Genomic DNA, 17,497 nt, shown 5'->3' on the forward strand with positions numbered 1-17,497 from the left:
AACAACTTGTTTTCAAGACAGGTAGCTCCATTTTTACACAGTTAGATCAGAAAAGTGAATAAACTGTGATCTTTAGGCTGTTTTATAGGCCAGGAAGTGTGACTGTAACTCATTGTCACATAAAGGAGTGGCTGAGGGTTGGTATTTCACACTCCCCCACCCAGTCTCTTCTCCTCAACAACTGATCTGTTACCACACAATCAACATTTTTTATCAACATACACGTCATGCTAGTTAATAATTTCAAAAACAGTTCTTTATTCCACAGTTACTTAATAGAGATAGATATGACAATATTTCAGGACTTTTTTTTTTTTAAAAGTGTAAAGATCTGCTTATTTTACATTATGTACAAAATCTAAATACAAAATCACTTGTGCAATGTTGCCAATGCAGTAAACACCTTGCTTTGTTTATCACTCATAAATCTTCACAATGGACTTTCTGGGAGCCAAAAATATAACAAAAAATAATGCACTATGACACAGTTTATTTCTTAAAATGATGATTTGTCTACTCTCGGCTGATGCTTTTAGAAATTGAAGAGGAGAATCATCTGGCAATGCCACAGTTCAACAAACACTTTCTGCACTGGTATGGGGTGGTTTTAGCAATGAGCCAAATTAAACTGGCTCTTCTCTTTAAAAATCTATAGTCCATTAATTCAACATGAAAATTCATGAGTTTTCACAACATTGATCTAAGGCAAATAGCTTTTCAGCAGCAGCGGTATGGAAATCCAGTCAGATTAGCACAAAGAAGCAAAGTTAACAGCAGTCATGTACAACAAACTCACATCCATCAATCTACATTCGTAAAACAGAGAAATTAAAGGGGAACGCTAGTTTGCACATCAAAGTCTGTTTACAGGTGTTGGGGAGTACCGCTGCATATGTGACTGTATTTGTGGCTCCAGAGGGAGCCGAGTGAAGTCTGATACTGCCTCACATGATGTTACTTGAGTCAGCGTTGGTTGGTGCTGAAGACTCAAAATTTGAAAATGAAATAAATCTTGTTTGGAGTTACAAAGAAGTGGCCAGGCCTTTGTGGCTCTGAAGCTCAAGGCTACATTAGCCACTACTAGCATAAACACATCCGAATCTCTTGCTGCATTCCATTTACCTCAGAAATTGGAAGTCAGAGCTGGGAATGACGTCACACCCGAGTTGACCGCATTCCAGTACAACAAGTCAGAAAACTTAATGGGGTTTGCTCCAGCCAGGTAAGCTATTGTTGGCAATACCAGTTGATAACAATGCATTACTCTGGTATATTGTGCACACAATCACCATAGCAACATGTCCACAGATAGAAGCTGGACAGTACTGTGTGTACGACTGATTTAATGAGACTCTAATATGACAGAAGTGCTATAAATAGTACATTACTAAAGCTTTTTGTAGAATCCGACTTCAGAGGGCGGTCCAGTTGAAATTTCCAAATAGGAAAATGGACATTCTGACTTCCCAGTTCAAATGGAACACAGCATCTGTCCGAACTGTCGGCAGTCGAGTTGCATTGTGGGAAATGTGGGTGCCAGGTTTTGACAAAGAAGAATGTGTTTAATAAAAAAGACGATATTTACGGTAATATCTGCTGTAATTCAGTGACCATAATGCACTGAGCTCTGAAGAATAAATTACAAGTTGTTAAATCATGTTAACGAATAGCAATAAGGCTGATGTTGTAACGGGATAGGCAATTCTAATCAATCGAGTGCGTCCAATTAATCATCACCACCACCACCACCATCATCATCGTCATCGTCGTCGTCGTCATCATCATCATCATCATCGTCGTCATCCTCTTCAAGGCCTTCCTCTTCCTCATCATCTCCACTGCTGGGTTCAGACTGTTCATCATCTGAGCTATCAACTTCTTTCTCCTTCGTTAAAACTGTCAGATGTATAGCCTCTTCGGGTGAACTGATGCAACCCCCCGCAAAACAAATTCAATCACACACACACATGCATACAGAAACACACACAAACACACACACACGTAAACAATGAAACAGGATACTCATGGATGTCTGGCCGCATGGAAAGCGCAGCAAATAACAAAAGGCCCACGCTAGTTACCTTAGCCAACGTCCATTGCCAAAATAACAGAGATAGAGACTTTAAGGAATACAATACCCAGAATCCTAAGCTTGAAACGAACCCAGCCAGAGTACCACAGAGAATTGATGTACTGCGTCCTTCCGCGGAAAAAGATGACCAAAACTATCGCTTCATGAGCATTTCTCCACCAAAACCAGTTCATGGTTATCTGGGTCCTAAAATTCTTCACCTGTATTCACAAATTAAAGCGGCACATACTATGAAGCAGCAGTTGTTATCGCAGCTGTTTTGCCAGGAAAAAAGTTCATCAGCTTTTATCTTCCATAGCTCCAAGACTTAAAACCCTCAATAGCAGGCAGTAGATCGGATATAACTCAATTCACCGCAGCAGTATCATGTATGAAGTGCTCTTTGTGCTGTTTAGGGATATAATCAATTATATGTTTCAAGTGAAGATTCAGTTAAGGCTTAATTCTATAAAACACATCATAAAATAACTAATGATTTTGAAAAATCCCATGGTTATATGATAAAAGAGCAAATCAATAGAGAAAACTGCAAAACAGCCTTATTGGTGCAGTGAGCACTGCTGCTGTGAATTGAGGTCAATAAACAAGAAACAAGCTCCAGCATGTAGTTAGAAAAACCCCCGCCATATTTACATCTCCTTTTGAAACAAGTTTAAAAACTCTCAATAAAATTAAGTTAGTAATGACTCACAACTTTTGGTAAACACATATAAAAGTGTATAACGATTTGGCATTACAACAAATACATTACATTATATCTCTAATACTGAAGGAAATAAACTATAATAATATCTTATCGGTTCACATTGGAGGAGCAAAGATGGAAGAAAAAGATGCGTCCCCACCCTCAACTTTCATTTGTCTTTTCCAGCAGAGTGGACCCCCAAACAGCCAATCACACTCCACACCAATCCCGAGAAGAAGAGGAGCAGCTCCGGCTCCTGGACCTCACCACACGGTCGGGTCCTTCCACACTTGTTCCCGCGGCTGCATCTCGGTGTCGGGTTCCGTACGTTTTTTCCTGTAGAACCTCACTGCCACGAAGATAGCGAGGAAGATCAGGATTACAGCACAGGCACCTCCGACTGCCGCTGCCAGGACGCCGATCTCAGAGACGGAAACTAGAAGCAACAAGGCGCAAAATCAGTGATAACTGAGAGACCCTATGGAAAGGCCTGAGTAATAAGCAGATTTTCTCTACAAGGTCAAATAAATAACCACCTTCTAAATACATATTGAAAATGGTAATGACTGAAAAGCAAAAATTAGATAAAAGCTCCTCCAATATTTTTGAATTTTCTCTTGCTGTAGTACATGTGATGCTGATGAAATGTGACAGACTTTTCCCCCAAGCGTGCCGTGCTGTCAGTCTGACCTTTGTTGACGACTCTAAGGACGATCTCTCCGCTGCTGCCGTGCACATCTGGGCGGTTGCGCACCTGGCAGCTGTAGGTGCCATTAAAGGTCGGAGGCACCTCATGCAGGGTGATGGAAACGTCCCGTCTCATAATATCTCCTGACCACACCGCACGGCCTTTAAAGCGCCCTTCCGTGGGAGGGAAAGGTTCACCCTGGTAGTAAAACACCTGACAAACAAACACACACAGACCAGCAAAATTGCAAAGAGTGTAGAAGTCCAAACAAATTAGCAAGCATGAGAAAATTCTGCTTATAGGAAACCTACAAAAACGCAGCTGCTGTGGTGACGGCAAACATAGCGCCGTATCTACCATAGCTCAGCTTGGAGCAATAACTCAGGAACAGTGGCATTGATATCTGCAAGAACTGAGGTGTGTTATTGCCATGTATGTTCCCAACCTTTTGAGTGGCAGTAATCTCATGTTTACTGTGCTGTGGGATAGTCCACATGTGGCTACCAGGAGATATGCATCTCATGTTGTTTAAAAGCGAGACATAAAGTAGTGTACTGAATGTATGTGTCACCATAGCAGCATGCCAGCCACTGGCTCCTCTCTTCTGCATTTGACATGTGCAGCACAAGACATTATTTATTATTTTCTCCTGAGAGTTGCTACCCCTGTTTGAATTCTGCATAAGTGTGGAGGAGCAAGCTATCAACAGTTTAAGATTGTTACAATGAGAGCTGTTAAAAGAGGGCAAATATATTGAGTGGCTATTGTTACAAGAATGGAGATGAGAAAATGATCCAGATGTATAATTATTTATCTGAAAATCTTCGACACCTTAGAGGCTCTATAAAAATCACGAGTGGATTTCATTAAAGGGACTGTTTGTAAGAATCAGAAATGCTTGTTAACAGCGACACCTGTGGCCGTTAAGTCAATGAAAGTCAGCGTCGGGCTCGCGCTTGCTCGCTCTAAATAGACATTAACGAGCATCGCTCAAAAACAGTGAGGCGACACACATCAGCTAAAACCACAATATCACTCTATAATTCACCTGCTTGGCAGTAATGTTAGCTGACCAGATGGAGGTCTCTCCATGAATCAAAGCTGATCCTAGTGTTGGCTTTTCCTACTTCAGCCTCCCGACCGCGGCCGGAGGGAGACACCGGCACACGGTGGGAGACAATAACGTTTCTCGCTGCGGAGCCCCGTCACAAGACACGGGAAACCTCTGTTGGTCTGGAGGAGCTGCAGCAGTTATTTTTGCACAAACGTCACTAGATATTCTCAGAGCTTCACTAGATATAACTTTGCAGTTTTGGTGCTTCCGTGTAGTTTGTGTTGGAGTCTTGTCTGAACAGCGTAGCCACACGCAAGCGTGCATACGCGAGCGCGCATGGGACACCGACCCGAGTGATTTATACGTGTAAGAAGTTACAAACAGTCCCTTTAATAATGACATTAATGAGGACCTATTATGCTCTTTTTCAGGTGCATACTTGTATTTTGGGCTTATACTATGTTTACATACTTTAATGATCAAAAAACACTTTATTGTTCTCATACCGGCTGTGCCGCAGCACCTCTTTTCACCCTCTGTCTGAAACGCTCTGTTTGAGCTCCACCCCCCTCCCAAAAAAGCCCAGTCTGCTCTGATTGGTCAGCTGGCCCACTCTTTTGTGATTGGTCAACTGAACCAAACTCTTCGGACTCCGCTCCTGCTCCGCTTCAACTAGCTTTGTTTGAGGGCGTAACAAACTAAGCGCTAGTCAGGTATTATGCAAATGTTACTTGGTGACATCACCACATTACGGAAGAAAAGGCGGGACTTCAAGCAAGGCATTTCAGGAGCAGTGTTTCTGTGGGGGAGAGTAACTCCCTTTGGCGTAGACTTTAGGCTCTGCAACTTTGCAGACCTTTTACATGCACATAAAACTATATAACACACTAAAGGAAATGGAAAAGGCACAAAAGCATTATAGTTCCTCTTTAAAATACAATAAAAACACATTCAAAGCTTTTTCATAAGAACACAGTTTCTACACACCGTCTCATCTGATCCTGAATTTATGGGCCGGAAGTTCCAGGCCACGCTGACGGACTGAGGTGACACTGGGTGAGTGGAAGTGAAGGTGCACTTCAGTTTCACAGATGTCCCGTTGACCGCTTCCAACTCTTTTGGAGTGTAAATTTCCATTCCACTGACATGTCGAACCCCTGTAATAAAGACAAGTAAACGAGAAAGAATGCTCATCTACATTACCATAACCTTACACACAAACCTCCATTACTTGACTCATTCATAGAGCACAAAGTTATAGCTCAAACTGCTCGGGTTTTCTTATTTCACTCCTCAGTTTCAGAGCAACTTGTTAAACTATGCAAACAAAAGCAGGGCTGTTTGCACCATAGTTATCATTACTTATTTAATACAGAAACATCCTTGACAGTTGAGAGCAAAGTGACAGAGAAAGCCTCAGATATATCTGGTGTTCAGTCTTCGTAGCCACAGTATAAACTGTGAGTCAGTTTCTTGTGACGACAGCTGCCCCAATCTATTCTACAGCCACTACTTGAGATTGTAAGACCTGGTTTTCCAGTGAGTAATTCAAATAGCAGCTACACCTACTACGGGTTAATGATTGCATGTATGTTGCGAGTACAGAGGGTTAGATGGGCACCGCCTTTACAGATGCCTTAAAAACTCAGGGATTATTAAATTATGTGAAAAGAGCAGGTTTGGATGTTTGTTATTCAACTTCTTATTAGTGACCTAAAATTAACAATGTTCCATCATGTTTGACTTGAAACCATGGTTAAGTATACTATATTTGAAAACTGTTCATCTCCTTCAACGGGTCTGGTAAAGTTAAATATTTGAACTAAATCTGCATCACACTGTCAGACACAGTGATGAGCAGACCTGCGGATTAAAGCATTCCTTCTAATGAACCACAGAGAAGAAGTAGCCAAGAATGTTCTCTAATCCTGGACAGGAAGGGATAAAATAAAATAAGTATGACTGTATCCAACTGAAAGATAAAAAGAGGGATTCATTTAACAAATCGAAAACTAACCCATCACTAAGATCTACTTTCTGGCATTGGACAAAAAATAGGGGATAAAAAAATCTTAAATATTTCCTTTAAGAAATTTCAATATTTCTTTCTTCTAGCAATTAAGTTCAGGTGTCAGCCAATGAGAGATCCTTTGAAATACCTCCAATGATTGAATACTTTAATGTAAACGTTTAAATTCAATTTGTAGACATATGAATTCCTCCTTTTACTTTCTTTGTCACTTAATCTATTTATTAAATCGGGTCGTCCACTAATCGGAAGATCGCTGTTCGATCCCGTCTCCTTCAGGCTGCATGTCAAAGTGTCTTTGGGCAAGATACTGAACCCCAAATTCAATTCAATTCAATTAAATTTATTTTTATATAGCGTCAAATCATAACAGAAGTTATCTCGAAATTGCTCTGGAAGACCGTGCCAACGGTGTGTGATGTTACATTAGATCCTGATGGGCAGGTTGGCACCTTGTAGGGCAGCCCCTGCCATCAGTGTATGAATGTGTGTGTGAATGGGTGAATGTTGGCATGTAATGTAAAGCACTTTGACTGGTCAGAAGACTAAAAAGGCACTATATAAACGCAGTCCATTTACCATTTACCAAATAGATTATTTATTCATATGTTGCTTATTAGAAGTCCATATTGGTTTCCGTTTAGAATGGGTTTCTTTGTCTAATGCCTGTTTGGCTCCAACATGATCACTTCCTCTTATCGATGCCTTTACACCCGGTTGCAGCCATAGAAGGAAAAAGATGTTTGAATGGGTCAGTGTCTTTGAGCAAACTGTGCGACAGGACAAATGCTACATTTTAATGACATTAATTTCAACAAAGACTGTCAGCGATATGCAAGCTTTGTTTGGAAACCATAATCACAGGGGTGTTGTTTTTGTGATTATTTTAGGGACGAGTGCATCCAATACTTATGGTTAAATCCATACAGGAAGCCTCAATAGCACATAATATTTCTCCCTGAATACGAAAACCTAAATGGCAAACAGATGTTTTGCAAAAACAATGTAAATATTCTCCTATTTCATCTATTTTAGATCATATTTGTTAGATGTAGGCTGACAAAGTAGTTTGATAACACTAGTGATTCTTTTTCTACTATATTTTTTCTTATATTATCATGTTAGTGTGGTTTCCTGTACAGTGGACAGTACAGTATTTGCCTAACACAGATTGAGCAGCTAAACTGAACTGAATCAACCCCATAAAACTTGTATGAGCTTGTTTAACAGCTAACATCGTATCATGAAGGAACTGATAAAAGAACGAGATGGATGAGCAGAATCAAAACTGGAAGTGGGATTTATCAAATGCAAAATTATTTTTAACTGTTGCAATTGCCCGATTATATATCAATGATAGCAACAATGGCTTCTGAAAAGTTTTCCAACCCTTTCCAAGGCTTTGCAGGTGAACGCTGCCAATAAAAACAGGTTTGTGCTACTTTTAGTTTAGTTTCATTTCTTCCACACTATCTCCCTCACTGAAAAGAGCCTGGGAACATTGGGAATGATTACTTGTGTTACAAAGCCTGCTCCAAGTTATCTATCCGTTGTGACGCCATGAGAGTGCTTATCGGACAGACGGCCTTAAATGTAACTATGTTCAGATAGCTTCTCTCATGGTAGATGTTCTATGAATGACTGGCTTCAACCATAAGTTTAAAAGTTTACCTTTTCTGCCATTGACTTTGTCTGTAATTCCAGCAAAGGGAGAGCCACCATTCAATCATAATAATCATAATCATAATAATAATCATAAACATCCACCACCACAGCCCAGAACACCATGCCAGGTGTTTCCAAGCTCCAAACAGCTCTTTCTTATTCACAACTGGAAGGCTATTTGAGCAAAACTAAATCTGATGTCAACACCACAGAAAGACATGTCAATGTTCACTCATCATTCAGTTGGACCCATTTTTTTTAATTTCTTCGAATTTTTTACAGAACTTATTGATATGACACTAAATAACACTAAAATTGCCACTGGATTTCAATCCTTGTTATACCAGTCCATACCAATGGAATATGTTGGCACATCTGGATTTGTGGTATAAATTATAGGATTTGTGAGGAATTATATAGTTGAATAGTTAACTAAATAGTAATTTGTGCCCTCAAGTTACACAGCATTCCCTCTATAGTGACCTCAATATACAGTACAAACATATTTGTTGACTTTGAAACACAAGGGATTGATCATCTAACCACTGTTCCCACACAAACTTACAGTGATCAGCACAGGGAGGGTGCATCATTTCATTCCTCATCTGGGCATAGAGACCAGCTTTAAGTATGTATCCCTACTTTCTCTTTGGTAAATTAGTCTTCCAGCTTTTGCCAAATATTAATGCCTCCATGGCATAACTTTGCAGTGTTTGGGATTAATTCAACAGCAATTCAGGCTGTTGACATATGTTACCTTTAAATGGTGATTATCAAATATCTATATTAAAGCTGACACATTGAATCTGTAGATCACTGTGACTTCCTAAACGCAATTTTTGTTTTGAAAATAAATAAATAAATAATAATAGCCTAATAATAATTTTAATTCATTGGGCCTTTATATCTCCAACACAAACAGCGATCTTTACTTAAACATAAGAATATTGCTGAAAATGTTTTTACTGTCCGTGATGACCAGTTATTATGTATTGATGATATATTATAAATATAATTTCGGGCTGCCAAAGTTAACGCGCTAATAATACGTTAACACAAATACATTTTAATGTCACTAATTTCTTTAACACGTTAACACAATAGATATCTCAGAGGTTGTAGTGGGCTCAGTTTTAAAGCTAGAGTGAAGATACTGGCATCATAGAAACTATAAAATCTAAGGAATCCATTTTACCAACTATGAATACTAGCTTGTCGTGAAGGAAGTTAAATTACGCTCCAAGCTCACGCTAAATTTTGGCGAGGAAAAACTGGCATGGCCATTTTCAAAGGGGTCCCTTGACCTCTGACCTCAAGATATGTGACTGGAAATGGGTTCTATGGGTACCCACGAGTCTCCCCTTTACAGACATGCCCACTTTATGATAATCACATGCAGTTTTGGGCAAGTCACAGTCAAGTCAGCACACTGACACACTGACAGCTGTTGAGTTTATCATGTTATGATTTGAGCATATTTCTTTATGCTAAATACAGTACCTGTGAGAGTTTCTGGACAATATTTGTCATTGTTTAGTGTTGTTAATTGATTTCCAATAATAAATATATACATACATTTATAAGCACTCCCATGTTGGTAAGAGTATTAAATACTTGACAAATCTCCCTTTAAGGTTCGTTTTGAACAGATAAATATGGTATAAATATATACAGTGTAATGTAATATAGATAGATAGATCGATAGATAGATAGAGGAAATGTGTTTCCATATAAGGGTAACAATCCAACATAAGGAAATAATCCATGGCCTCAAACACAACCATATACTAGTATGTGTAGGCTACACATAATTGTACACATTGGGCTCTAGTGTGTGACGCTTGTATTCGCTTGTATTCATGTTAAAGGTCGCTCTCTAGGCCAACTGAAACTAAACCAACACCCTGCACACTGTTATGCTTCTTGGTGTCCTGAAGTGAGCCGTGGCTCATCATAAATCACTCTTCAACACTGTTTTAGAAGACAAGGTACGATGAGAAAGTAGCCTACAACTCCCTCCAGGAAGTAGTTGGAACCCACCTGGTAGCGCGAGTCCTCCCAGGAGAAGCAGAGGCCATATCCGATACATGAGAGAAAACATTTGTTCTGCCTCGACTCCGGCCGGTTAGTTCCTCTGTAAAAGTCCCTTCATGTACTTTTATTGAACGCAAATGTCGCCGCACACTGTCGGAGTAAAAGAGCCCGTTTTAGTGAATCTTCCTCGGTGGTGACAATGTGAGTCACTGTGTGAGTACACACCTGATGGGCGGTGTTTCCTCCCTCACCTCTTGCATAACCTGTTAGCCTACCTTCCTACACTACCTGCCTCTCTACACCTGGACTGTTCCGCCTGGTTTCCACCCACACAGCTTTATAGAGTGGATTAACAAACATGATCATTTGGGTTTTGGTCGATAATTCAGAGCTAATAACTGAGGGTCAAGATACATTTAGAATTATAAAGTTTATTTTCTGCTGAGTGGTGCCATCTTGTGGCCACAGTATAGTATCATAAACAAGTCAGTCGTTCATTTAAACCAAACAGTTGGCCTGGTGTTATATTCAAGTGCTTTGTGGGCAATAAATATGTCTAAAGATGTGTATTTTGTATGATGGCAATAGTGTTATATAGTGGCCTGCTGCTGACTGATTTCTAAAGATACATTTGTCACAAGGCTTATGTCATAATAAGTAAGTATCACAGTTATTTTACCTTTTTTTTTTTTTTTTTAGCTCATAATAATATATAGATCATAACATAGATTCTGAGTTATATGCTAAAACTGTCTGTTCCACCCCGAAACACTTACCGATTTTCCTCTGAATGCCTCTGAAGAAGAAAAAGATACTCTGAATTACTTAATTAGACAGGTAGGCTATACCTTAGATTTCATTTCTGCAGGAATAATAGGCCTATATGCAATTATGGCAAGGTTTGACAAGAAACATCATGAGCCACTGACATTTGTTTGAGATGTGCAGTGATGTCCGAAAGTCTGGACATTTAATTTAGTTACTTTTCGCAGTTATCACACACCTGAATATGACATATCACTTTACATTTTAAAATTCATTCACTCATTCATTTATTTACTTAGACATCCCCCCCAGATATGGTCAAAACAGATAAAAGTTTGTTGGAATAACGATTTGTGTCTGATATGGTTTTTCAACAGAAAAAAGAGAAAAAAAGACATTCCCCCTGTTGAAAACTCCAGAATCTATGAATATGCAAATATTTCTAAAGTTTATCTGCTGGACACGGGATGTCTTGTACTTCACTAAGAAGTCCATTCTCAGTATATGTGAACTGAAGATTTCATGTTTAAACATCACACATATGGAAACAAGTCGCATGTTGAACCATGATTGGCTTTAAAACTCTTGTGATGTCACAAATCGTACATACATGACTTGAACTCAGACTGAAGGTGAGAAACTTTCCTCCCTCAGCAGGTGAATGTCAAACTCTGCACATACAGTATACCATTCTGCAGAGTGAAGCCCAAACTTCCAAGTGATGTAACAATAAGCGAAACACATTTTTGAGTGGAGAGGACTTTGATTGGAATCAGTTCACGTCACAAAAATGTTGAACTTATCTGAGTAATTCACACTGAAGACTGTGATAAGTTCACATGCTTCCTTTGACAATGATGCACAGATAAGCAGTGCATGAACCACTACAGTGGCAACTAAACCTCTATTGCAGGTTATTTCAGAAATACAGGATTCTGCTTTGCATATCATGTCTTTTCTAAAAAGGAGGTCTAGCAGTGATTTATTTTCTCAAGATGTTGTCTCCACCTTAACAAAGCACTTAACTTCCTTTTCAGTGACATTTCAGACAGTGGCAATTGCAAGCAGGCAGCATGAAGACTCCAAACAATTAAAGCTCTCCCACCTGTCTTCAATTGGGCCTGACGAGTCAGTTAAGTTTGGTGACCTTAAGACATTGAGTAAAAGCAAATAAAAAGCGGTTTGATCACGGGTCACAAACAGAATGTTCCTCAAAATCTCAATAACTAATACCCTCTTATAAACACAGGATGTGTTACAACAAAGAACATTATAATGGTAAGAAGAGAACTGACACAACATGGGCTCAGAGGAATTAAAAATCACACCGATTTTCATTTCAACAGAATATTTATTTAGAAGTCAAAGTGACCGTCTATCAGGTTTATAGTCACTGTTGTACATGAGATAGAGTAGATCCTCCACTTATAACACAATATTGTACCTGTGCCTTGTTTGTAGTTCTAATAGGTCTCATAATGATACTCGGACCTGGAAATTTGAGTCACTAAAAACTCAAAAACTACCCTGCACACCCCTGCACCAGTTTCATAACATCCCCTGACCACACCACATTGTGTCTAAACCGTCCATGAGGCGGAAGATGGGGCTTCCCAACAGAGAAGAACACCTGAAACACACACAAAATACATTCCAGCCATGTCTCATTTGCTGTAGATTTGAAGGATAAATAACATTGAATCACAATAAAAACATCTTTAGGACATCATCATAACACATCCAGTGCCACACACACCATCTCCCCAGGTCCATGCAGGGGTTGGAAGCTCCAGGTCACTTATAAAAATTGTCAGAGACACAGGAGAGCCGGAGCTGAAGCTGCACTTCAGCATCACATCCGTCCCGTTGACTGCTTCCACCTCACCTGCAGTGTAAGTTTGAATCCCCACTGACTCTATCTAAACAAGAAAACATGTTGAAACCAAACAGCTTTGAAAGGCATATAGTGTCTTCTTATTTTCATCAAGTAATAAAAAAAGCCCCAAATTTCTTGTGTTCTTTGTGATCCGTGCCTACGGATCGATTGTATACCACCAGGTAAGGTCTGAAATTTGACATCCACATGAATCATCAGCATGAGTTTGAGAAAAAAGCAATAACACAAGGGATGTTTTTAATGCCTGCATTTTGGTCAGTGCTCTCCTTTAGTCACTGCATGATTGTATGGGTATGTAGGGTTCAGAGGGTCGACTGGACACTGCATGTGTTTGACATATAACACTGATCAGCCTAGGTACATTTTTTTATTTGCAGAATAGTAGAATTAGACATTATTTTTCATACGCTGTACATTGCTGAAGCCTGAAATACTTAAAAACAGGGTTACATATTCAAATTTTATTTGTCAGATACTCAATCTTAATAGTAAACTGTGCAGTGAAATGCTAATTGTTACCGTCTCCATTACAAAATTAAGTAGTTAAAACAAAAGGGAACAAAGGAGAAAATATAAATGTGCAACAAGTAACAATACGTTAAATAAATTCATAAATTAATACATTTTAAAAAATTACATTACATCAAAAATGAATTACATTGCTCTGAGTCCAGGTTCTATATCTATAAAATATCACAGAGTATTACTGTTAATCTGTTATTATATTACATTTAGGGAAGATGCAGGTTGTTTCAACTCAGCAGGCACCAAGAATCCTCCCAGGAGAACAAAAAGCAGAATCATCTGATACATGGTATTAAACATGCTGCCTAAAAGTCACTTCATTGGAAGTAAATGCATTGTAACAGCTCATTGCAGCAGACTGGGGGAACTAAATAATGGTGGGTAAATAGTTCCTGATGGGCGGAGCAGCATTCAGCCTATAAGGACACTTCTTCATTACCTGTTATTGTGCTGTGCTTTCAGGGCCTGTCTGCACATGTTTAGTAGATGGTTGAGATCATCTCATGATGAATATACTGGAATTAACAAATGTCCTCATGCACTTGAACAGCACAAATGATGATCGGGCAAGACTGATCACATTTTTTTTTAAATTGCACAACAGCAGTAGATGCTACAACATTTAGGCATTGCATGCAAATCTTCACAAAAGGAAAACACAATAGCTAGTTTTAATCCGAGGAAAAAACCACAGGAGGCAATTCAAAATGAAATTCAACTAAAACAAGAAATATAATGGGTATTATATAGAATTATTACATATATATAAGCCATAGAAGTACAAGGATTAAAAAATATTAAAAAAGCATCTAAAAGGGCATTTTAAACATGTCTTATTAAAAATCTCTGTGAAACAAAAAATAATAAATAAATAAATAAAAAATAAATAAATGCAAAATTAAATAAATACATAAATAAATAAAAGGGGAAATTAAGCAGAGGAGTAAATAAATAAGGTAATTAATGCAAAGACAAAGCAATAAAGAAGCAAATTAAAACAGAAATATCAATTTATGTTACATTTGATCAATTAATTAATGGCTACATATATTTTTTACATTATCTTTGCTACATTTAATGACATATATTTACTAAGTCATTTATTCATTTATTTTTTCAGTCCTCCATACATTTCTGCTTTACATGATTCATTTGATTCCCTCCTGCTTTTAGTCCTTATGCTAGTCTCGGCTAAACGCATCCCAGACCAATTCTGTACTGGACACAGAGATGAAAGTGATATCCATCTTCTCATATGACTGAGTAAGATGGAAACAATGTTATTCCCACAATGTTGGACTGTTTCTGTAATATAGATAATTCTCAGTATGAAGCAACACTTTCTAGACCATGAATGAAGCTTGTAGGTAAGATACACTGAGTGGCCAGAAAAAAAGAAGCATGTCGTGGTCGATGTGAGGAAATGCAACACAAAAGCCATGTAATAAATATTCAGTTTTTGTTGACACTTCAATTGCTTTTGTGTTGACTTAATTATGTTTCTAAATTTCAATTGAATTCAATTATGAATTTCAGTGTTTCAGGAAAATTCTTGTCTGTGCTTAATGATCTTATCTGTATAATGAGATGCTACAGTGTAAAAATACTTTGTTACGTAGTAAAAGTCTTTTCGAAGTTTACTTAAGTAAAAGATCAACAATATTAGCATCAAAATATATTAAAGTATCTGTGATGGAATTTTCTGTTAATTCCTCTCTCCTTGGTCGGGAGGTCAGAGTGTTTCTCAGAGTGTCCCTCTGTTGACATTATTGGGTTGGAGTCCTGTCTAGGGGAGCCACAGTTATCTGTACAGCTGTGTCTGTAGTGGGGACCATACAGTCACTGGGGCAACCAGGGTCAGAGATGCCAGAGGAACCGAGTAAGTATATTTATAAATTATAACAATTGGTCAACTCCTTGTTGATTATATTTTTTACCATGACCTGATGTTAAGCCATAGGCCTATTTAATAATATATGTAGCTAAGTGTTGATCTATATAACCTTAACTTGATATAGGCTACAACAAGTTTTTACAACAATTTAGAAATTGGCTAGATTTGTCACAATATCCCACGTTACCAATTGAAGGAAATGGTAACAGTTGAAATTGTGAACCAACCACACATTATATCACCACTATGGGTGTTTCCGGTGATATGGCCAAACCATTATCAAGAAAATCTAAAACAACAGTTGAAGGCTCAGATGTATTGCACTCATTTTTGATCTCCGAAAAGTGTCCCATTAATTTGATAGGGAGAGATTTGCTTTGCAAACTTTGTGCATCTATTTATTGTACTCCGGACGGGTTATACAGTATTTAACCGTCCCGGAAGACAAGACCGTGCAGGTAATGCAGTTTCTAGAATCAACAATTGATCGATTGTGCTGCTGGACTTTGCCAAATTTTCAGATGATGGACTCATTTATTGTCTCCAATATCCAGAAAATCGCAAAGATATCACCAACCTGCGCTACATTGATGTCTGCTATGAGGCCTCACTTACGTTGTGAATGCACTGCTGTTTTTAGCTCTTCACAGGAATTCACTCAATTGGCTGATACCACTTTAAACACAAAAGAAAAATTAGAATGCGAGCAAATTTTGTTTGTGGGTCCAGGGGGGAGTACTCTTCCAATGCTGTTGATGGCATGCTCTGCCAGCAGCCTGCAGCCACCTCCACCTGCAGATTCTGGCAGACAGCTGCAGGCCAAACCTCCATCTACATCTTCTGCCGTCAGGAACTTGCAGCCGCCTCCACCTGCAGATTCTGGAAGACAGCTGCAGCGCGAACCTCCATCGACGGCCTTTGCCAGCAACCTGCAGCCGCCTCCACCTGCAGATTCTGGCAGACAGCTGCAACCCAAACCTCTACCTTCAGTCTTTTACAGGAACCTGCATCGCCGCCAATACCTGATGATTCTGACAAAGTGCTGCAGCCAGAACCTCCACCTCCAGACTCTCACAGCATCCTGCAGCCCCCGCCTGTCACCCAGAGAGCCCTTAAAACATCATGAAGATGCAGAGGTAAGAAACACATTTTAAATATTTGCAAGATGAACGGAAATTAATTTCATGCATCCTTATTAATGAATAAAGCACAAATTTCCTCTTTAATATTTATAGATAAATTAATTTTTTTTCATGGTGAATGAAAGTAATCGTGATAGTGCCGAGGAGGAACTATCCTATCTCCATGTAAAGACCTAAGTGGAAGAGCAGAGGCCAGGGACACTCTCAGTATGGTAAAATATAACATTTTAGATAACATGCAAATAGATAACTGCGTAATATTTATACAATTGACTCTGATTGTAATGGGATTTTTAATGTAGGTTTGAAGCTGTATGATATTTTCACACAACACATTTTCTTTGAGGTATTTCTTCAGGCCCTGGTGGACTTCACAGATGTCCTTGAAGAGGGAATCCTCCTCTGTTGTTCTTCCTGAGATTTCTTTTTGGGGGAGTTTTTCCTCATCCAATGAGGGTCGCACTCTAAAGGACAGAGTATCCTGCACAGATTAAAAGGCCTCCTGGGGCAAATTCGTGATTTGTGATATTGGGCTATACAAATAAAATTGACAGATTCCTTAATATTTGACATCTTTTTGTGATTTTAAACACTCTTTTCTCATATCATATAATAATAATAATAATAATAATAATAATAGTCAGATGTTTGTGTACTTCAAAAAAGCCTTCCAATTTTTCAGTTTTGTTTAATGGTTAGGACATGTGTTTAAGAAAAGTAAACTGTAGGCTGCTTTTCACAGTAAATTCTGACAAGAGTTTTAAATGAGATCCTATTTATGTTAATTATATTGAGTATTATATCTGTTGACAAAAAGATGTAGCTCACATTGTGCTTCAGGGACTTGTTTCACAAAAGCAGAATAAAGATATCCAGGATAAGAGCGAAAGCGAGGGTTGACCTAGACTAGTCAGTTCATCCTGGCTTAATTGGTTTCACGAAGGCCAAGCCAGACTGAGGAGGAGCGACTATGTTGAGCCAGGCTGAGGAGGCGCGACTAGGTTGAGCCAGGCTGAGGAGGTTCGAC

At 38.8% G+C, this 17,497-nt stretch overlaps 1 protein-coding gene across 1 annotated transcript; it reads right to left on the reverse strand.

Moving 5' to 3' along the window:
- Positions 1-238: 238 nt before the first annotated feature.
- mpzl2b (myelin protein zero-like 2b) lies at positions 239-10,510 on the reverse strand. The gene is made up of 4 exons (XM_074610639.1): positions 10,254-10,510; positions 5,507-5,676; positions 3,468-3,678; positions 239-3,213 (listed from the first exon to the last, which is right to left on the reverse strand). Exons 1-4 carry the CDS (start codon positions 10,312-10,314, stop codon positions 3,041-3,043), a joined length of 615 nt encoding a protein of 204 aa, XP_074466740.1. The 5' UTR covers positions 10,315-10,510; the 3' UTR covers positions 239-3,040.
- Positions 10,511-17,497: the final 6,987 nt, after the last annotated feature.

This window comes from Sebastes fasciatus, chromosome 16 (assembly GCF_043250625.1).
Source record: "Sebastes fasciatus isolate fSebFas1 chromosome 16, fSebFas1.pri, whole genome shotgun sequence".
Lineage (NCBI taxonomy): Eukaryota > Metazoa > Chordata > Actinopteri > Perciformes > Sebastidae > Sebastes > Sebastes fasciatus.

Coding starts and splice junctions, on each gene's coding strand:
- mpzl2b (XM_074610639.1), bottom strand. CDS start 10,314: ATGTTTTCTCTCATGTATCGGATATGGCCTCTGCTTCTCCTGGGAGGA. Junction 5,677..10,253: donor GGGAGGACTCGCGCTACCAG/GTGGGTTCCAAC, acceptor TCTTTATTACAG/GGGTTCGACATGTCAGTGGA. Junction 3,679..5,506: donor ATTCAGGATCAGATGAGACG/GTGTGTAGAAAC, acceptor TTTGTTTGTCAG/GTGTTTTACTACCAGGGTGA.